Genomic DNA, 23,537 nt, shown 5'->3' with positions numbered 1-23,537 from the left:
GGTATAACATGTAGAAAGGCTCAGCAGCTTGAGAGCATTGTAGGTTGGGAGAACTACAAGTTATTAAGTACTGTTAGAAATTAAACTGTGCTAGTAAGTGTATTAGTTTCCTAGGGCAGCCATAACAAAATACCACAGCTGGTTGGCTTAAGACAGCAAATTTATTCTCTCACAGTTCTCAACACTGAAATCAAGGTGTTGGCAGGGCCATACTCCCTCCGACTGTCTATGGGAGAACGTTTCCTTGCCTCTTTGAGGTTCTGGTGGCCCGAGGCATCCCTTGGTTTATAGCTGCGTAACTTTACTCTGCCTTTGTCTTTACATGGACTTTTTTCCTGTGTCTTGGTCTCTGTGTGTTTTCTCCTTTTATATGGATATCAGTCACTGGATTGGGGTCCACCCTAATCCAGTATGACTTTATCTTAACTTGATTACATCTGTTTCCAAATAAGGTCAATTTCACAGGTTCTGGGAGGACATAAATTTGGGATGGATGCTACTCAACCCAGTATAGCAGGTAACATCTTTCCATGAAAGTCCTTATGTCTCATGCTAAGGAGTTTAGTTTTATTCTACAGTAGGCAAGGAAGAGTCCTTGAAGAACTTTAGCATACAATTGGCATGACTTCCATGCCTATGTAGAGAATGGATTAGAGGGAAGACTAAGACAGAAGCAGGGAAATTGCTAGGAAGATTATTGCAGTAGGGACTTCCCTGGTGGTCCAGTGGTTAAGAATCCATGCTTCCAGTGCAGGGGGCGCAGGTTTGATCCCTGGTCGGGGAACTAAGATCGCACATGCCACGCGACCAAAAAATAGGTTATTGCGGTAGCACAGTGGGAAGATGATGAGGGCCCAATTTAGGGTTGTAGTTAGTAAGGCAGTAGAGAGTTACTTAGAGGCTAAAAATGGAGATGAGACTAGTTAGCAGGCTCTAATATAGTGTTACTGAAAGACCGTAAGATTAAGTAAGGAAAGTAGCTGTGGAGTAGAAAAACAGGTAGTATAAACAAGAACTGTAATAGAGATAGAACAGACAGTCTGGGCCTCGGGATTGTTCATACACCAACAGTTTTATGAAATCACCTATTCCCCCTGTAATGGATCAGTTCAGCCTCTGTGTTCCTGCTTAAGGACTTAAATCCCTGTGTAGTATTTACTCAAATCTGCTTTACGTTTTGGATAGTTATGTATGTGTCTGTCTTCTCGTAGGATTTTAAGTTCCTTGAAAACAAGAACAATATCTTTTTTATATTTTATATATCTCCCTACTTTATATGCTTTTCACATATACTGAGTTAAATAGTCAGTAAATGTTTGTGTGTTTTTTTTAAGCTATGACATGATTACAGTCATAAAATTTTATTGCAGAAAGATTCTTAGAGATTCATTTAGTCCAACTCCATCATTTTACAGTTGAGAAAACTGAAACCTTTAGGGGTTAAATGATTGCTTAGAGTCTCTAGACTACCATTCTAGTATTTTTGTTTTCCCTATAAATTATTAAATAAAACATCAAAAAATTAACACAACTAACTCTAAACCTCATCATCCTAATAGAGCCTTTTTTTAAAAAAAATAAATTTTAGAGCACTCAGTCTTCTTGCTCTGGAAGAAATGTTACCCTTTGTCATTCTCTGACTGAACTACTGCCAAGACTCTTTAGTCTTCTGTAATTATCTGTACCCTGTAATTTTGTGTTCTCTTTACATGATGGGAGCCTTGTTTCAGTAGTGCTTCATCCTGACTTTTGGGGGACAAGTTGTTCATTTCAGGATAAGAGAATACTTCATGCATCCAATAGTCAGAGCTGCTGCCCCCCGAAAGCATCTGTTTGGCTTTATCATGGTAACAGTATGTGACCCTGTCCCTTAAGCACATGAAGAATGTATGGACCAAAATGTTGAACCTTCATCTGGCTGATAGAATTATATTGGGAAATTGTCCAATACGGATCATTAATCATTTTAAAGTGGAAGTAATTACAGACCAATTATTTGGTCTGATGTTTGTACCGTTGCTGGAATTAGGAAGCTGTGTGTGGAGAATTCCACATTATCTAACTATCCTTTAAGATGGGACCATGTTATCATACCTGGGACTCCTACTGAATTTATACCTTCTGTACCTTTTTTGACCCTGTTTCAGACAAAGATGGGATACATTTTTCTAAGAGAATGTTTCCAGTACAATTCATTAATATTAGAATTCATCTCATTTTGTATACCTACCCCAGATTTTTCCCTTGTCAGACAAAATTATATGTTTGGTTTCTTTCCTGTATAGTGGATAGATCAGACGGGTGCAGCCTCACAGAAGAAGGCTTTCCATTCAGCAGGATCAGGAATAGAGTTCAGCTCATGTCGGCATCCGTTTCGAATCCAGGACCAAGAATTTCAGGAAGGCTTTGATGGTGGCTGGTGCCTCTCTATGCATCAGCCTTGGGCTTCTCTACTTGTCAGAGGGATTAAAAGGTAAGGGCAGAAATGAGGGGGACTTACCTGGCAGTCCAGTGGTTAAGACTCTGCACTTCCATTGCAGAGGGCGTGGGTTCGATCCCTGACCAGGGAACTAAGATCCCACATGCCATGCGGTGCAGCCAAAAAATAAAAAAATTAAATTTAAAAAAAAAAGGACAGAAATGAATCTTGGAAGATTTTACATAAACTTGATATAGAATTATGGACTGGAATTCATCTGGAAGGACATAAATTTGGGACGGATGCTACTCAACCCAGTATAGCAGGTAACATCTTACCATGAAAGTAATCTAGCGATGATTTATAATACTCTGCAGCACACAGAACTTTAAGCAATGTATTCATGTTATGGACTTGTTCTTTACTGAATAGCTTAAAAAAAACTGAGGTTAGAAGGACTAAGGATCCTAGTCATAATAAAGAATAGAACATAAGGTTTTTCATCTTTGGAAGGAAGTCTATTGAGAAAACTTCTCTTGGCTTTGCCTTTGTACAATAATATATCACTCAGCAACCTTAATGGTTTGATCCTATTGGAAATTCAAAGTTTTTATGCCTATTTATTAGAGGTTTTTTTGTTTTTGTTTTTTGCGGTACGCGGACCTCTCACTGTTGTGGCCTCTCCCGTTGCGGAGCACAGGCTCCGGACGCACAGGCCCAGCGGCCATGGCTCACGGGCCCAGCTGCTCCATGTGGGATCTTCCTAGACCGGGGCATGAACCCGTGTCCCCTGCATCGGCAGGCAGACTCTCAACCACTGCGCCACCAGGGAAGCCCTATTAGTTTTTTAAAGACACCAGCCTAACTGTGATTTTGTTTTTCTATCTATATACATCTGTCTTTTAATCTGAGCAACCATATTGAGAAGCTATTTTACCACAAATTCCTTTTCTACAAAAAGTGGGGGAAGTAATGAGGGATAAGTAGAGGTATTATAAAGTTAAGTCGTTGTACATGTTAGTGATGGTAATAGCTTACTATTCCATGGTTTCATATGTTTCTTCTCAATGCAACTTTTAAAAAATAGTTCTTTCCTTTGTTTTTATAAATGTAAATAGAAAATTGATAAATACAGAAAAGCAGGTAGAAAAAGAAAGATCATCTAGGGCTTCCCTGGTGCCACAGTGGTTGAGAGTCTGCCTGCCAATGCAGGGGACACAGGTTCGAGCCCTGGTCTGGGAAGATCCCACATGCTGCAGAGCAACTAGGCCCGTGAGCCACACCTACTGAGCCTGCGCGTCTGGAACTTGTGCTCCGCAACGAGAGAGGCCACGACAGTGAGAGGCCTGCGCACCGCAATGAAGAGTGGCCCTCACTTGCCGCAACTAGAGAAGGCCCTCGCACAGAAACGAAGACCCAACACAGCCAAAAATAAAAAAGAAATTAAAAAAAAAAAAAAAAAAAAAAGATCATCTATAATTCCACCACCTAGAAACAGCTACCGTTAGCATTTTGGAGTTTTTATTTATATTCTTTTTTCTGTGCAAATTGTTACGTAATGAGGTCATAATATATATTTACATTTATGTTTTTCTTCTTTCACTTATCATTACATGTTAGTTTTCCCTTGTTTTCTCAGTTTTATTGAGATATAATTGATATATAACATCAATAACATCGCTGGGGTGTACAACATAATGATTACATATGTATGTATATATTGCAAAATGATCACCACAATAAATTTGGTTAGCATCCATCACCTTGCATAGTTACAAATTTTTTGTTTCTTATGATAAGAACTTTTAAGATCTATTCTCTTAGCAACTTTCAACTATATAATACAGTATTGTTAACTGTAGTCACCGTGCTGTACATCCCCAGGATTTATTTATCTTATAATTAGAAGTTTGTACCTTTTGACTACCTTCATCCAGTCTGTTCTCCATATTTATGAGTTTGTTTTTTTCAGATTCCACATGTAAGATCATAAAGTATTTATCTTTCTCTGACTTATTTCACTTAGCATAATACTTCAGGGTTGATCCATATTGCTGCAAATGGCAAGATTTCATTTTCTTTTATGGCTGAATAATCTTCATCCATTTTCTTTATCCATCCATTCATTGATGGACATTTACATGGTCTCCATGTTTTGGCTATTGTAAATAATGCTGCAACGAATGTGGGGATGCAGATACCTCTTTTTTCCTTCTTATTTTATCTCTTAGAATTTTATATCCCTGAGAGTGTCCTAACTCATAACAATAATAATGCCTTACGTATTTATATTTAAATTGAATTTTAGTTTTCAAAGTAGATCAGACTTTGTATTGTAGATACAATACAATACAATTTTGTAGCTACAAAAGACTTTGTATTGTAGATTAGACTACTGTATTGAAGTAGATCAGACCAGTATTATTACAATCTTGAACACCTAAGCAGGCAAAGGTAAAGGAGCTTGCTATAAATTACAAAGCTACTTAGTGGCAGAGATGGAACTAGAGTTCAGGTTTTCAGAGTGCTTTTTCCACTCTTACTTTGTAAGCCTCAGTCATTTCTCTATTTCCTGAAAGAAAATTTATTATCAGAATTTAGGAACAATCCTTTCTACTTTGGTGGTTTCCATGGTTAGTTGAGATTTGCGTCCTTCGTGAAGGTGTGTTACCATTTTTCTCCCCTCTTCAAGGTCAGGCTTTCTTTCTTTGGCTCCTGAGTGTTTCATAATCCATGTATGTAGTGGCATTACAACAAGTGCATGTGAATCTGCTTCTGCTCCAGGGCACCTGGGCCCTCAGACGTCTATTCTTCTCATTCATTTCTCTGCAGTTGAGGTGTCTTCCTTTTCCAAAGTAGAAAGCTAAACAGCTTGCTTTCTGCAGAGGGAATCAGAATGTTTACATTTCTCTCATCCTGTTTTGGATCTGTGTTATCCAGATTTTCTCACTGGAAAGAACAGGATGAACAGCATCCAGCCCACAATCATTAATCCCACAGAAAGAAAGTGGGTGGTTCTGCCACATTTGTGAGAATGTTTTCCCAGTAACCCTGTGGATCATTTGGTGTAGAGGGAGAAATATATTGATTCATTCCTCATTTATTGAGTACCCACTGTGTGCCTGGTACTCTTCCAATTCATCTATATTGGAAAACTAAGGGTATGAGAAATTCCGTTTCCCATTATAAGGCAAGTATAGTAGGGTTATATTGTCAAGCTATTTTATTTCATTTTGTAGGAACTAAAGGAGAAACATCTTTTTGTAATCCTTGGAAGTAGGCAGTAATACATTCTCTTGATTGAATTTTGTTATTCTACTTAAAGATTCTTTCAAACTAGCTAATGGGTTGTTTAATTATCTGCAAAGAATATAACCCTTCATAAAATACTTAGAAAATATAAATAAATGTGGTTGCAATTTAGAGTAAAGATGATAAGCATTTTTATTTACTTAAATTCTATTAAATAGTAATTATGAAAGTACTATTCTTGGGGAGTTATGTGTGGGTGAGGATTTTTCTGTCAGGTTGGAGAACAATGAACAAAATCTTTCATGACTCAAAGGCAAGGATTTTCATTTTTGTGGGACAACTCGGATGCCTTGAAAATAGAAGGTTTGGATTGTAGAAGTCCCAAGGCTAGTGAAAGCTTCATTTCTGAGTTACAGAGATCAAGTAAAAAATAGGAACTGAGGGAGATGAATTGCCTTTGTTCTGATGATAGGGAAAACTAGAGAACAGGGTTTATACTCAAGTGAAAGGTATTGTAGGAAAAATGTTTTTTACGGAAAATACCCTTCTTGGTGAGGTACCATCTATAGATCTCTTGGTTCAACTGGATAATTTGCTGTACATTATGAGATCTTCTGAGACACTAAAATTTAGATTCTTTCTACTAAATTTTTATTTGTTTAAGGGTGGAGGGCAGAAGCTGGTACACCCCACATAGAGGGCGACTTTGGATAGCAGCCACAGCCAAAAGACCCTCTCCTCAAGAAGTTTCAGAACTCCAGACTACATATCTTCTCCTTCGTGGGAAAGGTAACGGCCATATATTCTAATTTCAGTCTTACTTTGTGAAGAGAAGTCATTGATATTCATCTTCTTTCACCTTCTTCTTCCTGTGGCTTTTTTTTTGGTTTTTTTTGGCTGAAAGGGACTTTAAACTTTGTGTTTGTTTGTTTAGTAGCAAATCATGGACAGCTGTTCAAAACATTAATTCACCAAACAGTACAAATAAAAATATCTGTTCCCAACACCAGAAATCAACCAACTAGTCTTAATTTTCTACATTTTTTAAATTATGAGAGTAAAATAACTACTATAAATTCTGGGATCTTTAGATTGGGAAGAACAACCGCAAATAAGACTATTTATTATTGGGATTGACTCAAATAAACATCTGCTATCGGATTTGGACAGATCGAAGTTGGTTGACTTAAGCAGTGAGTTTTGACAGTCACCCCAAACACTCAGTTTGGATCCTAAAAAAGCACTTCTGACCCTTGGATGTCTTGGCTTCCTTCCTTTTATTCAGCCCATACAGTAGTTTTGAAGGTAAAATGAGAGGATAATTACAGAACCACCTTTAAAAGTTAAGAAACCAAGCTTTAGGAATCAAAAGTGTATGTTTCCTTAAAAATGCATTTCTGGGGGCTTCCCTGGTGGCGCAGTGGTTGAGAGTCCGCCTGCCGATGCAGGAGACACGGGTTCGTGCCCTGGTCCGGGAAGATCCCACATGCCGCGGAGCGGCTGGGCCCGTGAGCCGTGGCCGCTGGGCCTGCGCGTCCGGAGCCTGTGCTCCGCGATGGGAGAGGCCACAACAGTGAGAGGCCCACATACCGCAAAAAAAAAAAAAAAAAAAAAAATGCATTTCTGTTTTGACTGGTATGACTGGGTTCTTTTATTTATTTATTTATTTATTTATTATTATTATTATTTGAGGCGGTGTGCACCTGCAGCGTTCAGGATCTTAGTTCCCTGACCAGGGATTGAGCCCACACCCTCTGCAGTGGAAGTGCACATCCCTGGGTTCTTTTTTTTTTCTTTTTTTCTTTTTCTTTTTTTTTTTTTTTTTTTTTTGCGGTTTGCGGGCCTCTCGTTGTGGCCTCTCCAGTTGCGGAGCACAGGCTCCAGACGCGCAGGCTCAGTGGCCATGGCTCACGGGACGCGCAGGCTCAGCGGCCATGGCTCACGGGACCAGCCGCTCCGCGGCATGTGGGATCTTCCCAGACCAGGACACGAACTCGTGTCCCCTGCATCGGCAGGCGGACTCTCAACCACTGCACCACCAGGGAAGCCCCCTGGGTTCTTTTAAATTCATGTTTTGACATTCTTATGTTTCTTAACTGCATTTTTATGTTTTTCTCTTGACACCTCAAGCTTGTTTCCAGAACCCATCACCACCAAACTCTAGTCTGATCCAGTTGGGTATAGTGGAATTGATTTGTTTCAAGTGAAGTTGTGGGGTCCTTGAACTTCAATGGTATGAGGCTTATTTTCCTATAGTTTAGGATGTGGATAGTGGACTAAGCCAGCTACTCGCTAAATGTTTTGCTAAAATACAAACAGTTGTGCCTCATTGTAAAAAGTCTCATTGTTTTCTTTATGTCCAAAAAATAGAGAAAGCAATTTGTTCAGCATTGAAGACAGATTTGTGAGTTCCAGGATCACAAAGAAGAAATTTATGTAATCCTCTGTTATTCTTGATTTAGATGTGGAATTTCCCAATGACTATCCATCGGGTTGTCTTCTGGGCTGTGTGGACCTAACTGACTGCTTGTCCCAGAATCAATTTAAGAATCAGGTGAGTAAAGAGTATTTCTCTGGGACAGATGCTTTGTTTGCCACAGTAGCTGACCTGTAGATCCTTCAACTCAGAGTATCCTGTAGATAGTAAGGAGCTAGAAACTGAATTTAGACATGTGAGGAGAATCTTCTAAGGAGGGAATATTGGGGAGAGAAAAGACCATGGGAGAAATGGAAAAAATTTAGTGATGCTTTGGTTCCTAGTGTGTGGAGGACTGGCACATATACATTTCTGCCCAAAAAGCTATTGCCACAATCCAGCTAATAGTGTAGAGTCCTCATCCCTTAATAAACTTCTGCTCTTGGCAAAGAAATCCTTCATTATTCCTTGAATTATTTCAATTAGGTAGTGGTAATGGTAGAATTTGTTATTACTTACTCTGGAACGTTTGGTCCAGACCAGAGAATTCATGAAAGACAAGTATGTTTGAACTCTGATTGCCTGGACCGTGCCAGCTTTGGGTGTGTGTGTGTGTTTGTATGAACATATTGTATGTATGTATTTTTATTTATTTTGATTACTGAAGATTGAACTGACATAACTAGAGTACATTTTTGAACAGCAGAGGGAGCTGAAGGACTTTAGCTTAATTGGAAAATTCTTGAAATTTAGAGACTTGTTTAGTCTAGCAAGAATCCAAAGTGGGAAAGTCCATCCTTAAAGCCTAAAAAGTCTTACTTAACAGTGTGGTTTTCCTGTTTTTTGAACAGTTACTTTACGCAATAGCGGTTCCATCACTGTGCTTAAGAACATATTCTTCAGCTTAATTTTCTCAGTAAATTCTTTGCTTTGCAGACTCTTCTGTGCCTTTCATTACTGCTATTAGTGTCTGCTTTTTTAAAAAAATAGGTGTATTTATTTATTTATTTTTGGCTGCGTTGGGTCTTCATTGCTGCACGCAGGCTTTCTCTAGTTGCGGTGAGCGGGGCCTACTCTTCATTGCGGTGCGCAGGCTTCTCGTTGCAGTGGCTTCTCTTGTTGCAGAGCATGGGCTCTAGGCACGCGGGCTTCAGTAGTTGTGGCACACGGGCCCAGTAGTTGTGGCTCGTGGGCTCTAGAGCACAGGCTCAGTAGTTGTGGTGCACGGGCTTAGTTGCTCCGCTGCATGTGGGATCTTCCCAGACCAGGACTCGAACCCATGTCCCCTGCATTGGTAGGCAGATTCTTAACCACTGTGCCACCAGGGAAGTCCCAGTGTCTGCTTTAAAAAGAGAAAACAAAACAAAATACTGTTCCCATCCATCTCACTCTCTCTGTTCGTTCCTCACAGGTTTTAGCCAGTAATTATTATCCCTCTAGTTTTCTGTCTCTATTTTTTGTGTGTGTGTGCCGCGCTGTGCAGCATGCATGATCTTAGTTCCCCGACCAGGGATCTGCACTGGGAGCACAGTCTTAACCGCTGGACCACCAGGGAAGTCCCTCTAGTTTTCTGTCTTTCATTTTCTTGTGGATTGCCTCCCCAGCCCTTTTCTGATTACTTTATGTATATGAGTACAGTGCTTGCGTTTTGGTGTGAATTTTGTGGTTTTTTTTTAACATCTTTATTGGAGTATAATTGCTTTACAATGGTGTGTTAGTTTCTGCTGTATAACAAAGTGTGCATTTTGACTCTGACCCTTTTGTTCTGCTCTTAGTACCTGATCTAGACCTAGGCAAAAGTGTAGATACATGGAGGCCCTTTGTTTTCCACACCCTTGTGCCTGTTCTATCTATCTATGGACTTTTGCTGATTTTTTTCAATGCCTTCTTTCCTCTCCTCCCTTTTTTTCCTTCTAGAAGTAATAATTGTAAAAATTCCTTACATTGGTGTAGGCTTTACAGTTTTAGAGACTCATGAAGAGCTCAGTATCACTTGATGTATTATATTTTCTTATGAGGATATTTGCATTCTAAAAAAGAACCCAGGAGCATCTGGCAGTATGGGTGGTGTTTTGGCCAGGGGCCTTCCCTTACTATTTCATTTGTTGATCAAGCAGACCACCACTTGATACAAGGTCAAATGAATTCAATTTCTAGGCAGTTAACCAATCTTCTTTCTGCCACAAATTTGTGTTGAGAAGGGTAGGGGGCTGTAATCCTAATCTATAGAGTACCACAAGGCTTATGGGAATTAGGAATATAATTAACAAAACAAATCTTTTCGGTTTCTCAAGGGTACCTCTCTTTCAGGTCAGCATGATACCCCTACCTGAGCTTATATTCTGTCTTTTATCCTGAGGATGCTGAGGGCAGCACATAGAAATGTAGGAATCCTCCCATATGTTCCCAGCTAGAGGTCCTGGCAACTCTTTATGAATTTCCCTGATGTGTATGACATTAGAATACCCTAAAATGCCAAAAGCCACGAGGTTTCTTCAAACAGGAGCCCCATATCCATTTTCCCTATGGTCAGCTTTTCTGTGGCTTTTCCCCATTGTTTCTTTTCTGTGTTTGAGAGTAGCACATGAATGTTTTCAGAATTGATATTAGCCCTATTGGGGGATTATTTATTGAGTGAGGATCTTCACTTTTAAAGGTCATAGCTTTGCTATTTGGCTGTCTTTTGGAAAATGTCTCAAGCACCTTTGGTAATCTACCTGTCTCTGTTTGAGCTAGGGTTCTGTGATGTAAGAATTGTGATTGCTTAGTCTGTTTTACCAATGTTATTCTCATTTTTTCAAGAATGAGTTGAGAGTTTAGGAGTAATACCCCTAGACTAGCATTTCCCAAACTATTCCATGGCATAGGTGTTCTCTGTAAAAAAAAAGGGGGGTGAGGGGTTTCTGAGACACACATTTGGAAAATTTATTTGGATTAAACAAATTTGTTTGTTTACTGCAGAATTTCTCAGAGCCCTGAATGTGCTGGTGTGCATTTTGACTGTGATACAACTCTCTGATTTATCTGGTGGATGTAATATGTAGTGTTCTCATACCTTTCTGACCACAACAGCCCCCACCAACATATTTGCATATTAGTATCTTGTGGTGTATATATAGCTAGCAAGTGCTAGCCTAAGTATGTTTGGGTCTTTTTGTCCTCATAGGTCGGTTCACTGAGGGAGAATGATCCAGGAAACAGTTTCCTGACTTATGTCTTTCTGCATCTTCACCACACTCATTCCTCATCACCCAGCTGAATTGCATTTTCCTTTTTTTTTTTTTTACTTTTTTGGCTGCACTGCGGGGCCTGCAGGATCTTAGTTCCCCGACCAGGGATCGAACCCGTGCCTCCTGAAGTGGAAGTGCAGAGTCCTAACCTCTGGACTACCAGGGAAGTCCCGTATTTTCTTTGAAAACCAGTGTGTATCTAGTAATTTTTATTTCAACTGAAACTAATCTCCTGTGTGACTTGGAACCATGTTTTAATTCTCCATCTTGTTCCTAACATTTTCCTTCCCCAAAGAAACTCAGTAATTTACTTCCTGACCTTTCATTCTTGGCCTTTCTTTGATAAGTTAAAATATACTAAGCCCTCACTATTTTTGGCATAGTGTGATCATTTAGTTCCTTAAAAAAAAAAAAAAAAAAAACAGAAAAGGTTTTATTAGTGGTTGTTTAAAATCAAGTGCACCACACTATAAGTGGCTTTAAAAATATGTGCTTAAAGTGCTTTCCCCTGAGCTAAGAACTCATCTTCCTTTTATCTTCTAAAAGTAGTATGGCTGGCATGGCTGATGTGTGCCAGAAAAAAATCCTGCTAGACCATCAGTCCTCCTGAGTAATGGCAGGGGATCTACCTAAACAAGGTAGGAATGACACAGCAAAGGCTGTGAGCTCAACTCAGGAAAGAAAGGTAGATGAGAGCCATCTAGTTAAAACTTCTCCTGTACTCCCCTGGAAGAAGCCCATGCCTTGCCAGGGTTTTATCTGCCAGCAGCAGATGTAATCTCTCAAAAACAGCAGGGAGGATGTTGACTGCAACAATGCATCAAGGCTGTGGTTTGTAACCTCAATAGTAAGGCAGTTAAAACCTTTTTTTTAAACAAAGACATTTTGATTGCCAAATCCATAACCATTAGCAGCTGTGGTTTGAACAGTTCTCTAGACCCAACAAGTTGTCAAACAGAAAGTTGAGTTGGTGGCTTTTGTTTCTATGTTTCTGTATTGTGTTTGTGCTATTTATATCTCTGCCTTCAATAGAAAATCTGATTTGTCTGAAATCTCTGAGGTCATTGATTATTCTACTTCTTTTGTACTGAATCCATTCTTCTCCTGCCAGCTTACTGACCTTTTAGTCCATTTGATCTTATGGCTTTTGTAATAGCCAAGATCCTGTATTTAAGGAATTACGCTGAGGCAGTTCTACTGCAGGGTGCCTACAAATTGACATCAGCAAAAGAATTACTGTCTTCCAGTGGGGAAGAGAGTATTACTTGTTCCTTTTTATATGAGTATCCATGCGATACAGATCTTCAGGAAGATCGCATATATCACTTCATGTGTGGGAATCATCAGCTTCTATCACCAAAGGATTGTCTGTAAGTCTGAGGGATGAGAAATTAGAGAATGAAGGAAATAATAGTCAGTATTCAAACCAGGCATTGGCATTGAAAAATGCAGAGTCCCCAAATTCTCTTTTAAATTATGTGAAAATGTCCTCTCTGTTTTACTGAGAAAACCTGCCAATTCATAGACCTAAAATGTATGATTCCTAAGGGATTGTGCGGGCTGCATCTGAGACCCAACAAAGGGGGGAACTGTGTGTCTGCAACAGCTAGCTCAACCCTAAGCAGTTCTGTAAAATCACAGCTCACTTGAGGGAGACAGGGAATGTATTTTCAGAATTCTCATGAAGACTAGAATATTTACTTGAGTTTCTAGGTCAGAACAGGCTGTCTTTAGAGTTGTTTGCAGCCTGGGTATCAAGTGCCCACTTGATGAGTTGAGGACAGCCATGCTCATTTTTAAATAATCCAGGAAGCATTATGGTTTCTGTTTCTTTTTTTAATTTAAAAATATATATATTTATTTGGCTGCATTGGCTCTTAGTCGCTGCATGCGGGCTTTCTCTAGTTGAGGCGAGCAGGGGCTACTCTTTGTTGTGGTGCACAGGCTTCTCATTGTGGTGGCTTCTCGTTGCAGAGCACAGGCTCTAGGCACATGGGCTTCAATAGCTGTGGCACACAGGCTCAATAGTTGTGGCTCGTGGGCTCTAGAGCACAGGCTCAGTAGTTGTGGCGCATGGGCTTAGTTGCTCTGTGGCATGTGGGATCTTCCAGCAGCAGGGCTCGAACCCGTGTCCCCTGCATTGGCAGGTGGATTCTTAACCACAGCATGCCACCAGGGAAGTCCCATGCTTTCTGTTTCTTATCCGGAAGAGAAGAAGGGAATATTAACACTCTTGTGCATTTATGTAAATTCTTTAATGTTTAACTTTACATCTGAAAATGTACATATAATTCGAAAGATTTTCTTAATTATTTATAGATCAGTAAATACTTGAGTGCCTACCATAAATCAGACATTGTTTTAGACACTAAGAGAATCAAAAAGGTGAATCAGCCATGGGTTCTGTCCTCAGAATGTTTGAAAGACCACTAGGTAGATAAGATATGTATACAACCAAATACAAAATAAAAAGCGAAGATAACTGTCTTAAGAGAAGTAAGGACTGCCTCTGAGGAATTTAAAGGAGGGAAAGGTTACTTCCAGGTGGGAGGAAGACTTTGGAATGTGGCTTTTTTTGTTTTTTCTACGGGGACTCAGTATTTCTTCAGGTTAGATTCTGAGAAGTAGAACTTAAGGGTCTAAGATACATACATTTAAACTTTGATACAAACTGGTAAGTTACCATTCTTAAAGAGGGATCTAATTTAAAATTCCACCGGTGGTGTGAGTCTTTCCTATACCAATACCCTGACCAAAACTGGTTATTAATAATCAATTTAGGGCTTCCCTGGTGGCACAGTGGTTAAGAATCCACCTGCCAATGCAGGGGACAGAGGTTCGAGCCCTGCTCCAGGAAGATCTCACATGCCGCGTAGCAACTAAGCCCGTGCACCACAACTACTGAGCCTGTGCTCTAGAGCCCATGAGCCACAACTACTGAGCCTGAGTGCCACAACTACTGTAGCCCACTCACCTAGGGCCTGTGCTCTGCAACAAGAGAAGCCACCCAGTGAGAAGCCTGGGCACTACAATGAAGAGTAGCCCCAACTCGCTGCTTAGCCCACGTGCAGCAACAAAGACCCAACACAGCCAAAAAAAAAAAAAAATTAATAATAATAATAAATTTAATTTCTGCTAATAAAGTGGGTGAAAACATATTTTGTTATTTTCATTTAATTTTCCTGATCATTGGTGACATCATCTCTTCAAATATTTACTAGCTGTTTATATATATATATATATATATATATATATATATATATATATATTCTTTTTAATTTATTTATTTATTTTTGGCTGTGATGGGTCTTCCTTGCTGCGCATGAGCTTTCTCTAGCTGTGGTGAGCTGGCTTCTCTTGTTGTGGAGCATGGCCTCTTGGCATGTGGGCTTCAGTAGTGGTGGCACATCGGCTCAGTAGTTGTGGCACACAGGCTTAGTTGCTCTGCGGCATGTGGGATCTTCCCAAACCAGGGCTTGAACCCATGTCCTCTGCATTGGCAGGCAGATTCTTATCCACTGCACCACCAGGGAAGTCCCTATATATTTTTTAAAATTTATTTTTTTATTGAAGTATAGTTGATTTACAATATTGTGGTAATTTTGGTTGTATAGCAGAGCGACTTGGTTATACACATATATCCATTCTTTTTTATATTCTTTTCCATTATGGTTTATCCCAGGATATTGAATATAGTTCACTGTACTATACAGTAGGACCTTGTTGTTTATCCATTCTATTGGGTTGGCCAAAAAGTTCATTCAGGTTTTTTGTACGATGTTACGGGACAACCCGAACGAACTTTTGGGCCAACCCAATATATGTAAAAGTTTGTGTCTACTAACCCCAAACTCCCAGTCCATCCCTCCTCCACCAGTCCTCCCCCTTGGCAACCACAAGTCTGTTCTCTATGTCTGTGAGTCTGTTTCTGTTTTGTAGATAGGTTCACTTGTGCCATATTTTAGATTCCACATAAAAGTGATACCATATGGTATTTGTCTTTCTCTTTCTGACTTACTTCACTTAGTATGATAATCTCTAGTTGCATCCATGTTGCTGCAAATGGCATTATTTTGCTCTTTTTTATGGCTGAGTAGTATTCCATTGTATATATGTACCACATCTTCTTTATCCATTCATCTGTCAATGGACATTTAGGTTGTTTCCATGTCTTGGCTATTGTAAATAGTGCTGCTATGAACATAGGAGTACATGTATATATATATATATATATATATATATATATATATATATTTTTTTAAACATCTTTATTGGAGTATAACTGTTTTACAATAGTGTGTTAGTTTTTCCTTTACAACAAAGTAAATCAGTTATACATATACATATGTTCCCATATCTCTTCCCTCTTGTGTCACCCTCTCTCCCACCCTCCCTATCCCACCCCTCTAGGTGGTCACAAAGCACAGAGGTGATCTCCCTGTGCTATGCGGCAGCTTCCCACTAGCTATCTAATTTACATTTGGTAGTGTATATATGTCCCTGCCACTCTCTCACTTCGTCATATTTTTGAATTATTGGTTTTGTTCAGGTATGTGCCCAGGAGTGGGATTGCTGAATCATATGGTAATTCTGTTTTTAGTTTCCTGAGGAACCTCATACATTTGGAATAGTGGCTGCATCAACTTAAATTCCCACCAACAGTGTAGGAGGGTTCCTTTTTCTCCATACCCTCTCCAGCATTTGTTATTTGTAGACTTTTTAATGATGGCCGTTCTGACTGGTGTGAGGTGGTAGTTCATTGTAGGTGTGATTTGCATTTCTCTAACCATTAGCAGTGTTGAACATGTTAGGAATGTGGCTTTTGAATTAGCCTTGAAGCGTATTACTGATAAAATCTATCACTTTTTGATCAGTTATTATGTGCCAGACCTATTACATATGTTATTTTCTAATCCTCACAACAACTTGATACCAAGCAACGTATCATTACTCCTCTTTTAGAGATGAGAGAACTTAAGACTCAGAGTTAAGATAACTTGTGTACTGTCAGTCAGTAAATGGTAGAATTGGGGTTGCTGTTCAAGTCTTCCTACTTCCATGGTAGGAAAGCATATTCTAAGGGAGAAGGAGTAATGTGAGGTGGAAAGTCATGGGCCTGTATGGAGAATAACAGCAAACCACTTTGTTGAATGGAAAGGTTTGTTGTGGTCAGATGGTAGATAGCTTTGAGTGATAGGCTACAGAGGTAAGACTTTTTTCTCTAGTCAGTTGTGGGATCGGGGAGGGGTGTTTTGAAGGTCATCGGAGCCAGAAAATGAATCTGGCAGCGATGTGGAAGATGGATTGTGGTGAAGAGACTGAAGGTGGGAAGTCTAGTGAGGAGACACTTGTCATCCAGGTTGGATATATTTTTAAAATCTGTTCTAGGAAATGCCAGTGGAATGAGATAAGACGGGTGGGAACAGATGCAAGGTTTTATGTAGGTAGATTCAGTCATTTAATGTGACACCTTCATTTTACCTATAAGTAAACCCAGGCTTAGAGAGAAAGCAGTCTGCTTGATCTAGAAGGAATCTGCTGTAGTGTTACAACCTTGCTATCTTTTTGCAATCTGTTGAACAGCTTCTTAGTTTGTTATCCAGTGTACTTTATGAACCAGGGGGCAAATTGTCTCCAATTTAAGATGTTATTACTCGGAATATTATATAATCACACATTCAGCGAGTATTTATTGACCATCTGTCATGTGCCAGGCACTGTGCTAAAGATTAAGGATCTGGGGCTTCCCTGGTGGCACAGTGGTTGAGAATCTGCCTGCTAATGCAGGGGACACGGGTTCAAGCCCTGGTCTGGGAAGATCCCACATGCTGCAGAGCAACTGGGCCCGTGAGCCACAACTACTGAGCCTGCGCGTCTGGAGCTTGTGCTCCGCAACAAGAGAGGCCACGACAGTGAGAGTCCCGTGCACCGCGATGAAGAGTGGCCCCCGCTCGCTGCAATTAGAGAAAGCCCTCGCAGAGAAATGAAGACCCAACACAGACAAAAATAAATAAATAAATAAATAAATTAATTAATTTTTTTAAAAAGATTAAGGATCTGGAGTTTTAACAAGATATTCCATCCCCTCTTGAACTTAAGCCTGCTAGAAGAGACAGAGACAAGAAAACCCAACCGTGATAATTATCATATGACCAAAGGAATGCGTAAAGGAAGGGATCTCACTTCTAACTCAGCTTGGCTGGAGGCAGGGTGGGGAGAGTGAAGAAACCTTCAAGAAAAAGGCAATCCCTGAAGAAAGCAGAATTTATATCTTTCTCAATATACCTTCCTATGTCTCCATGCTTTTGTCCCTCATGAGAGTTCTATTCATTCTTTGAAAGAGCTCAGGTGTCCCTGTCTCCTGTAGAGTCTTCTCTGACCTCAACCCATTTCCTCCCTGACAGGATTAATCACTTCCTTCTCTGGGTTACTGTGTTCATATTTCTATTTACATTTTTAACCTTTTTTTTTTTTTGGTAATTATATGTTCACATATAGTTCCTTTAGGTCACCATCTATGTCAGCTCACCTTGTTGTCTCCAGTGTCCTAGCATATAGCTTGGCATATAGTAGGTGTCCACTTTACAGTGGTGACAGTAAATTGAGGGGCAGGCACTGGTTGATATATGAAAAGCCTTAAATGCTATGTGAAAGAATTTGACTTGTATTCTGAAGGCAGCCATGTAAGTGATGTAATAAGATAATAAGTGTACATTTTAGAAAGATTGTTCTGGCAGAAGCGGGAAAGATGGACTGGATGAGGCAAGCCTGAAAACAAGTAGATGAGTTAGGAAATTATCATGATTGTCCAGGTGGAGGCATGATGGAGGCCAGCAACAATGCTCTGGCAGTTGAGTTGGAAAGAAAGGAACAGGTGTTTGAAATGTTTAGTAGATAAAGTCTGTAGGACATGGTGATTTGATTGGATGTGAAGGGTGAGAGAAAGAAGTCTAAAGTAAACTTTGGTTTCTGGTTGTGGTGAGTGGGTAAATGGTAGTACCATTAGTCTAGATGGGGTATACATAAGAAGAGAATTTTCTTTTAAGGAAAATGACTTTTTTTTTTTTTTTTGGTACGCGGGCCTCTCACTGCTGTGGCCTCTCCCGTTGCGGAGCACAGGCTCCGGACGCGCAGGCTCAGCGGCCATGGCTCACGGGCCCAGCCACTCCGCGGCACATGGGATCCTCCCAGACTGGGGCATGAACCCGCGTCCCCTGCATCGGCAGGCGGACTCTCAACCACTGCACCACCAGGGAAGCCTGAAAATGACTTTTTAAAATAAAGGAGCTGTGTGGCAAAGGAAGCCTGTATTGTAGCAGTAAAGGAGAGATGTTCTGTAGTATGTGATCGCCATACAAAAATCAGTTTTTCTATGATTTTTCAGTTGGACTTTTAAAAATATTTTAATCTGTTTTGTTCTTAAAGACATGTTATTTGATAAAGAGGTATTGTTGCTGTTAATAACACTATATTACTTGATAATGATCTTACCTTGATATGTTAACTAGTGTCAAAGGATTCGCTGCGCTCTCCCTCAGTAGTTGTTCTCAGTTGAGTCAGACGAGCCATTGGGAGATAAAAATCTAAAATTGGCAGAGCCCTTAACAGAAGAGGAGTCTTAGCATTCTGAGATATTAGGGTAGATTTGAATGGTTAAGGACCTTACAATGTAGTATCTTTAAGAGCAATTTTCTTTGGGTTCTCACTAGTTTAAGTTGGAGTGAAAGCCTGCTATATGCAAATTAAGACCAAAAAAATTGTCATGAAAAACAAAAAAGAAAACACAAAAATAATTGTCATGAATGGGTGATTCCCATTTAGGTGTTGAAGAATCAGGGCAGAAAATCTATGAGGTTAATTTTAGAGAAAATATTAGTTCTTGGGTTCTTTTGTGTGTGGAGGTTTCAGTATAGATAGGATTTCCAAGGGCACAGAAAGTCACACTGGGACCAAGATACCTATGCTGTGTGGTTTCAACCAGATCATCTTCCACAAGTGTCTGGAAGACCCAAAAGCTGCATCTTGCTTATCCCTTATTCCTCTTACCTGGAGCAAATATGGATGGTCTCTGTAGCATTGAGCTGGAACCCTCTGTATTTGCTACTAGGCACATGATTTGCACTGGGTACTGGTACATGAGTTCAGCTACCCCACTTAGGGCCAGTTGGCATGATCTTTATCCAACTCCAGTCAAATATGCAGTAGTCATCTCATCAAAGTATCGTGATCAATATGTTAACTCTGATGTGAGAAAACTCTTATCCTCCAGTATAGTGGGGCCCAAGGTACTAGTTATCCTGTGAACACCTTGAGTTGCTTTGAAGGAAAATGAGAACTATTTTTTTTTTAATGAGAACTATTTATCAGAGAATGCAGTTGCTTTCAGGATATGCTTCTTTGGATCTGTTGTGCTTGTGGCCTTTTTATCAGACTCATTTCCTTCTCTCTTTCTGAGTATTATCACCTCAATCTTCTTGGAGTTGGTTTTCAGCTAACTAGATTTCAGAGCCTGATTTCATGTCCTATCTAGTTCCCCAAAGTTCAGACCAAGAAAACCTACAGCAAATATATGTTCTTTGTCAATTAGTTTCTTCTTAAATGTTTGGTTTAGCTGTTAGTCCTCTGGAGACAGGTGTAAGATTTACATATAGGTCATCTGGGGATTTGTTGGGAAGAGTGACATCATTTAGGACTTTCTGATCATTTCAGTACGAGGATTAAATGGAGGCTTGTGGAGTTGGTGAAAATGCCCATTTGGCTCTGAGTCAGTAGTGGTTGCCAAAAACCACTAAATTTCTTTTCTTTCTTTCTTTTTTCTTTTTTTTTTTTTTTTTTTTTTTTGTGGTACGCGGGCCTCTCACTGTTGTGGCCTCTCCAGTTGTGGAGCACAGGCTCCGGACGCACAGGCTCAGCGGCCATGGCTCACGGGCCCAGCCTCTCTGCGGCATGTGGGATCTTCCCGGACTGGGGCACAAACCTGTGTCCCCTGCATCAGCAGGCGGACTCTCAACCACTGCGCCACCAGGGAAGCCCACTAAACTTTTTTTTTCTCTTATGAAAATGGCAAGAGAAATGTTTTCTAGATGACTGGTGAATAATTTCCCTCTGGATTGGAGAAGAAAATGGCTGTTTAGTAGTTAATTATCTGTTGTGTTAGACAGCTATGAAACTTAGGAGGCATGAAAGAAGAGTAGGCCCACCTCCCACAATCGTCAGACTGGAAACCAGGTTATAGGAGTGATGTTATTGAAGACAAGAACAGCAGCGTCCTGAGGAGTCTGTTACTGAACTTAAGTGGTTGCTTTGGGTTGCTTGGTCTTGTAACCCACATTCCCTATCCTATATAATGTGCCATCTCAGTGACCCTTAGTCTAGCATCCTCTCTAAATTGGATATGACATCAAGAGTTTATTCATGTTCTTCACAAATATGAACCTCCTTTTTCTTAATTTACTCTTTCTTTGAGTCAGCTGCATTTTAGTCTTTTGACTTTCAAACCAAAAATCCCTTTCTTGGGCTTCCCTGGTGGTGCAGTGGTTGAGAATCCGCCTGCCGGTGCAGGGGACACGGGTTCGTGCCCCAGTCCGGGAAGATCCCACATGCCGCAGAGCGGCTGGGCCCGTGAGCCATGGCCACTGAGCCTGTGCGTCCGGAGCCTGTGCTCCGCAACGGGAAAGGCCACAACAGTGAGAGGCCCGCGTACCGCAAAAAAAAAAAAAAAAAAATCCCTTTCTTGTAAGTCTTGTTGGTGTTTAATGTGGTCTGTCATGTCTAAGACCCAGTTGCAGAGATTATACTTTTTTGCAGGTACTGAGGCTCTGCCAAGCTGACTTTGCTTTAATGCATTTTACTGTGAGAAAGAATCCCTTCTCCCAACACATAGACCTTACTTTTTCTTTATTCCTGTAGGCTTCTTTGCACTTCAGCTGTTTCTTGTAAGCCCCCGGAAGTTTAGTGATTGACCTTGGGAAAAGGAATATTCACATGAAACTTGGATTTAGATTCAGCTGGGAAAGTTGATTTTAGTTGTTATCTTTATTGTAAGGCATGAATGGGTCCAAGGAACCTCTTGTTCTATAATTTCATTTATCCATCATTTTTCCCATTATTTGACATTTTCTTACTCTGTTAATATATGTCAGCGTAGTTTTCATTAAACATAGGGCCTTACTGGCCATTTGCCAAGACACAAAAGTTCTAATTTAGCTTGAGGGATAACAGGTTACAGAGTAGCACCTGCTTTTATCTAGAGTTTAGTCCTAAGAGTGTCCAGTTCCCAGCATGTGCATATTTAGCATGGTTAAGATAACTTAAAAGCACAAGTTGGTAAATTTTTTTGTTCTTTCATCCAACAAATATTTATTGATTGCCTACTATGTGCCAGGCATGATTCTAGGTGCTGAGGAGTAAACAAAACAGACAAAAGATCCCTGCCTTTGTGGAGCTTTTATCCCAGTAAGGAAAGTCCAAATTTAAAAATTTAAGTAAGTGAATTACATAGTATCAGATGCTGGTAAGTGCTGTAGAAAAAAAAAATAAGGTAGGAGATGGGGGTTAAGAGTGCCAGAAGACCCACTATGAAGTTGACATATAAACAGAGTCCTGAAGAAAGAGAGAGGAAACCATGTGGATACCTAGCAGGGAAAGCATCCCAGGAAGAGAGGTAAGCAAGTACAAACATCCAGAGGCAGGAACAAGGAAGCCTGTGTGGCTGGAGTGGAAAGTGGGGAGAGTAGTAGAAGGCATCAGAGAGGAAATGGGGGCCAGATTGTCTAGGGACCTGTAGGTCATAGTGAGGACTTAGTCTTTTATTCTGACTGATGAAAAGCCATTGGAGAGTTTTAAACAGGGGACTGACGTGATCTGATATATTTTTAAAAAATAACTCAGGCTGCTGTGTTGAGAATAGGCAAGAGGGAGGTTAAGGGCAGAAACAGAGAAACCAATTAGGAATTTATTGTGGTAATCCAGGGAGACATTGTGATGGCCTGGACCAGGGAAGTAGCAAAGGAGGTCTTAAGAAGTGGTGAGTTATTGGGTATCTTTCGAAGGTAGAGTTAACAGGATTTCCCAGGTTGGTTGTGGGGTTTTTGGCCTGAACAACTAGAAAGATGGAATAGCTATTTATTTTAAAGGGGTATGAATAAGAGAGGGGCAGATTTGGAAAGGAAATCCAGGACCTTGATTTTTTATTTTATTTTATTTTAATTGTGGTAAATACACATAACATAGACTTACCGTTTAAACTATTTTTAACTGCACAATTCAGGGGTATTAAGTACATTCACAGTGTTGTGCAACCGTCCATCTCCAGAAGTTTTCATCATCTCAGACAGAAACTTTGTACCCAGTGAATACTACTCTTTCCTCCTTCCCCCAGCCCCTAGTAACCTCTATTATACTTTCTTTCTGTACGAATTTATCTTTTTTTGTTTGTGGGATCTTAGTTCCCCGACCAGGGATTGAACACCAGCCCTGGCAGTGAAAGCACCAAGTCCTAACCACTGGACCACCAGGGAATTCCCAAATTTGTCTATTCTAAGTATCTCACATAAGTAGACTCATATAATATTTGTCCTTTTGTGTATGGTTTATTTCACTTAGCATAATTTTCCTAGGTTCATTCATGTTGTAGCATCTATCAGAATTTCATTCCTTTTTAAGGCTTAATAATATTCCATTGTATGTATATGCCATATTTTGTTTATCCATTTATCTATTGTTAGACATTTGAATTGTGGAAACCATTGGCTATTGTGAATAATGCTGCAGTGAACATTGGTGTACAAATATCTGAATCCCTACTTTCAGTTCTTTTGAGTATATACCTAGAAGTAGAATTGCTGGATCATATGGTCATTCTACGGTTAACTTTTAAAAGAACCACCGAACTGTTTTTCACAGCAGCTGCACCGTTTTACATTCACACCAGCAATGCATGAGGGTTCCAGTTTCTTCACATCCTTACCCATGCTTGTTATTTTTCCTGTTTTTCATTTTCGTTTTGTTTTATAATAAGTCATCCTAGTGAGAGTATTGTGGTATTGATTTATATTTACAGGACCTTATTTTTTTCCTGTTTTATTGTGATATAATTGTGTATAACATTGTATTAGTTTAAGGTTGTACACATGAAGATTTGATATATGATCTATATATTGCAAAATGATTACCACAGTAAGTTTAGTTAACATCCATCACCTCTCCTAGTTACAAATTC

The 23,537-nt window shown here is 39.9% G+C and overlaps 1 protein-coding gene across 5 annotated transcripts in view; it reads left to right on the top strand.

The window, feature by feature from the left end:
• Positions 1-23,537, top strand: part of TRIP4 (thyroid hormone receptor interactor 4) — a 72,574-nt gene that overhangs the window by 31,324 nt on the left and 17,713 nt on the right. For all 5 annotated transcript variants that reach the window (XM_059057728.2, XM_059057733.2, XM_067029660.1 and 2 more), the window contains 3 exons: positions 2,286-2,473; positions 6,336-6,460; positions 8,134-8,225. In XM_059057728.2, the coding sequence (XP_058913711.1) occupies positions 2,286-2,473; positions 6,336-6,460; positions 8,134-8,225 (405 nt within the window). The remainder of the gene's footprint in view (positions 1-2,285; positions 2,474-6,335; positions 6,461-8,133; positions 8,226-23,537) is intronic.

Source organism: Kogia breviceps, chromosome 3 (genome assembly GCF_026419965.1).
Source record: "Kogia breviceps isolate mKogBre1 chromosome 3, mKogBre1 haplotype 1, whole genome shotgun sequence".
NCBI lineage: Eukaryota > Metazoa > Chordata > Mammalia > Artiodactyla > Physeteridae > Kogia > Kogia breviceps.
Note: the sequence above shows the minus strand (reverse complement) of the source record. Positions and strands in the feature narration are given on the sequence as shown.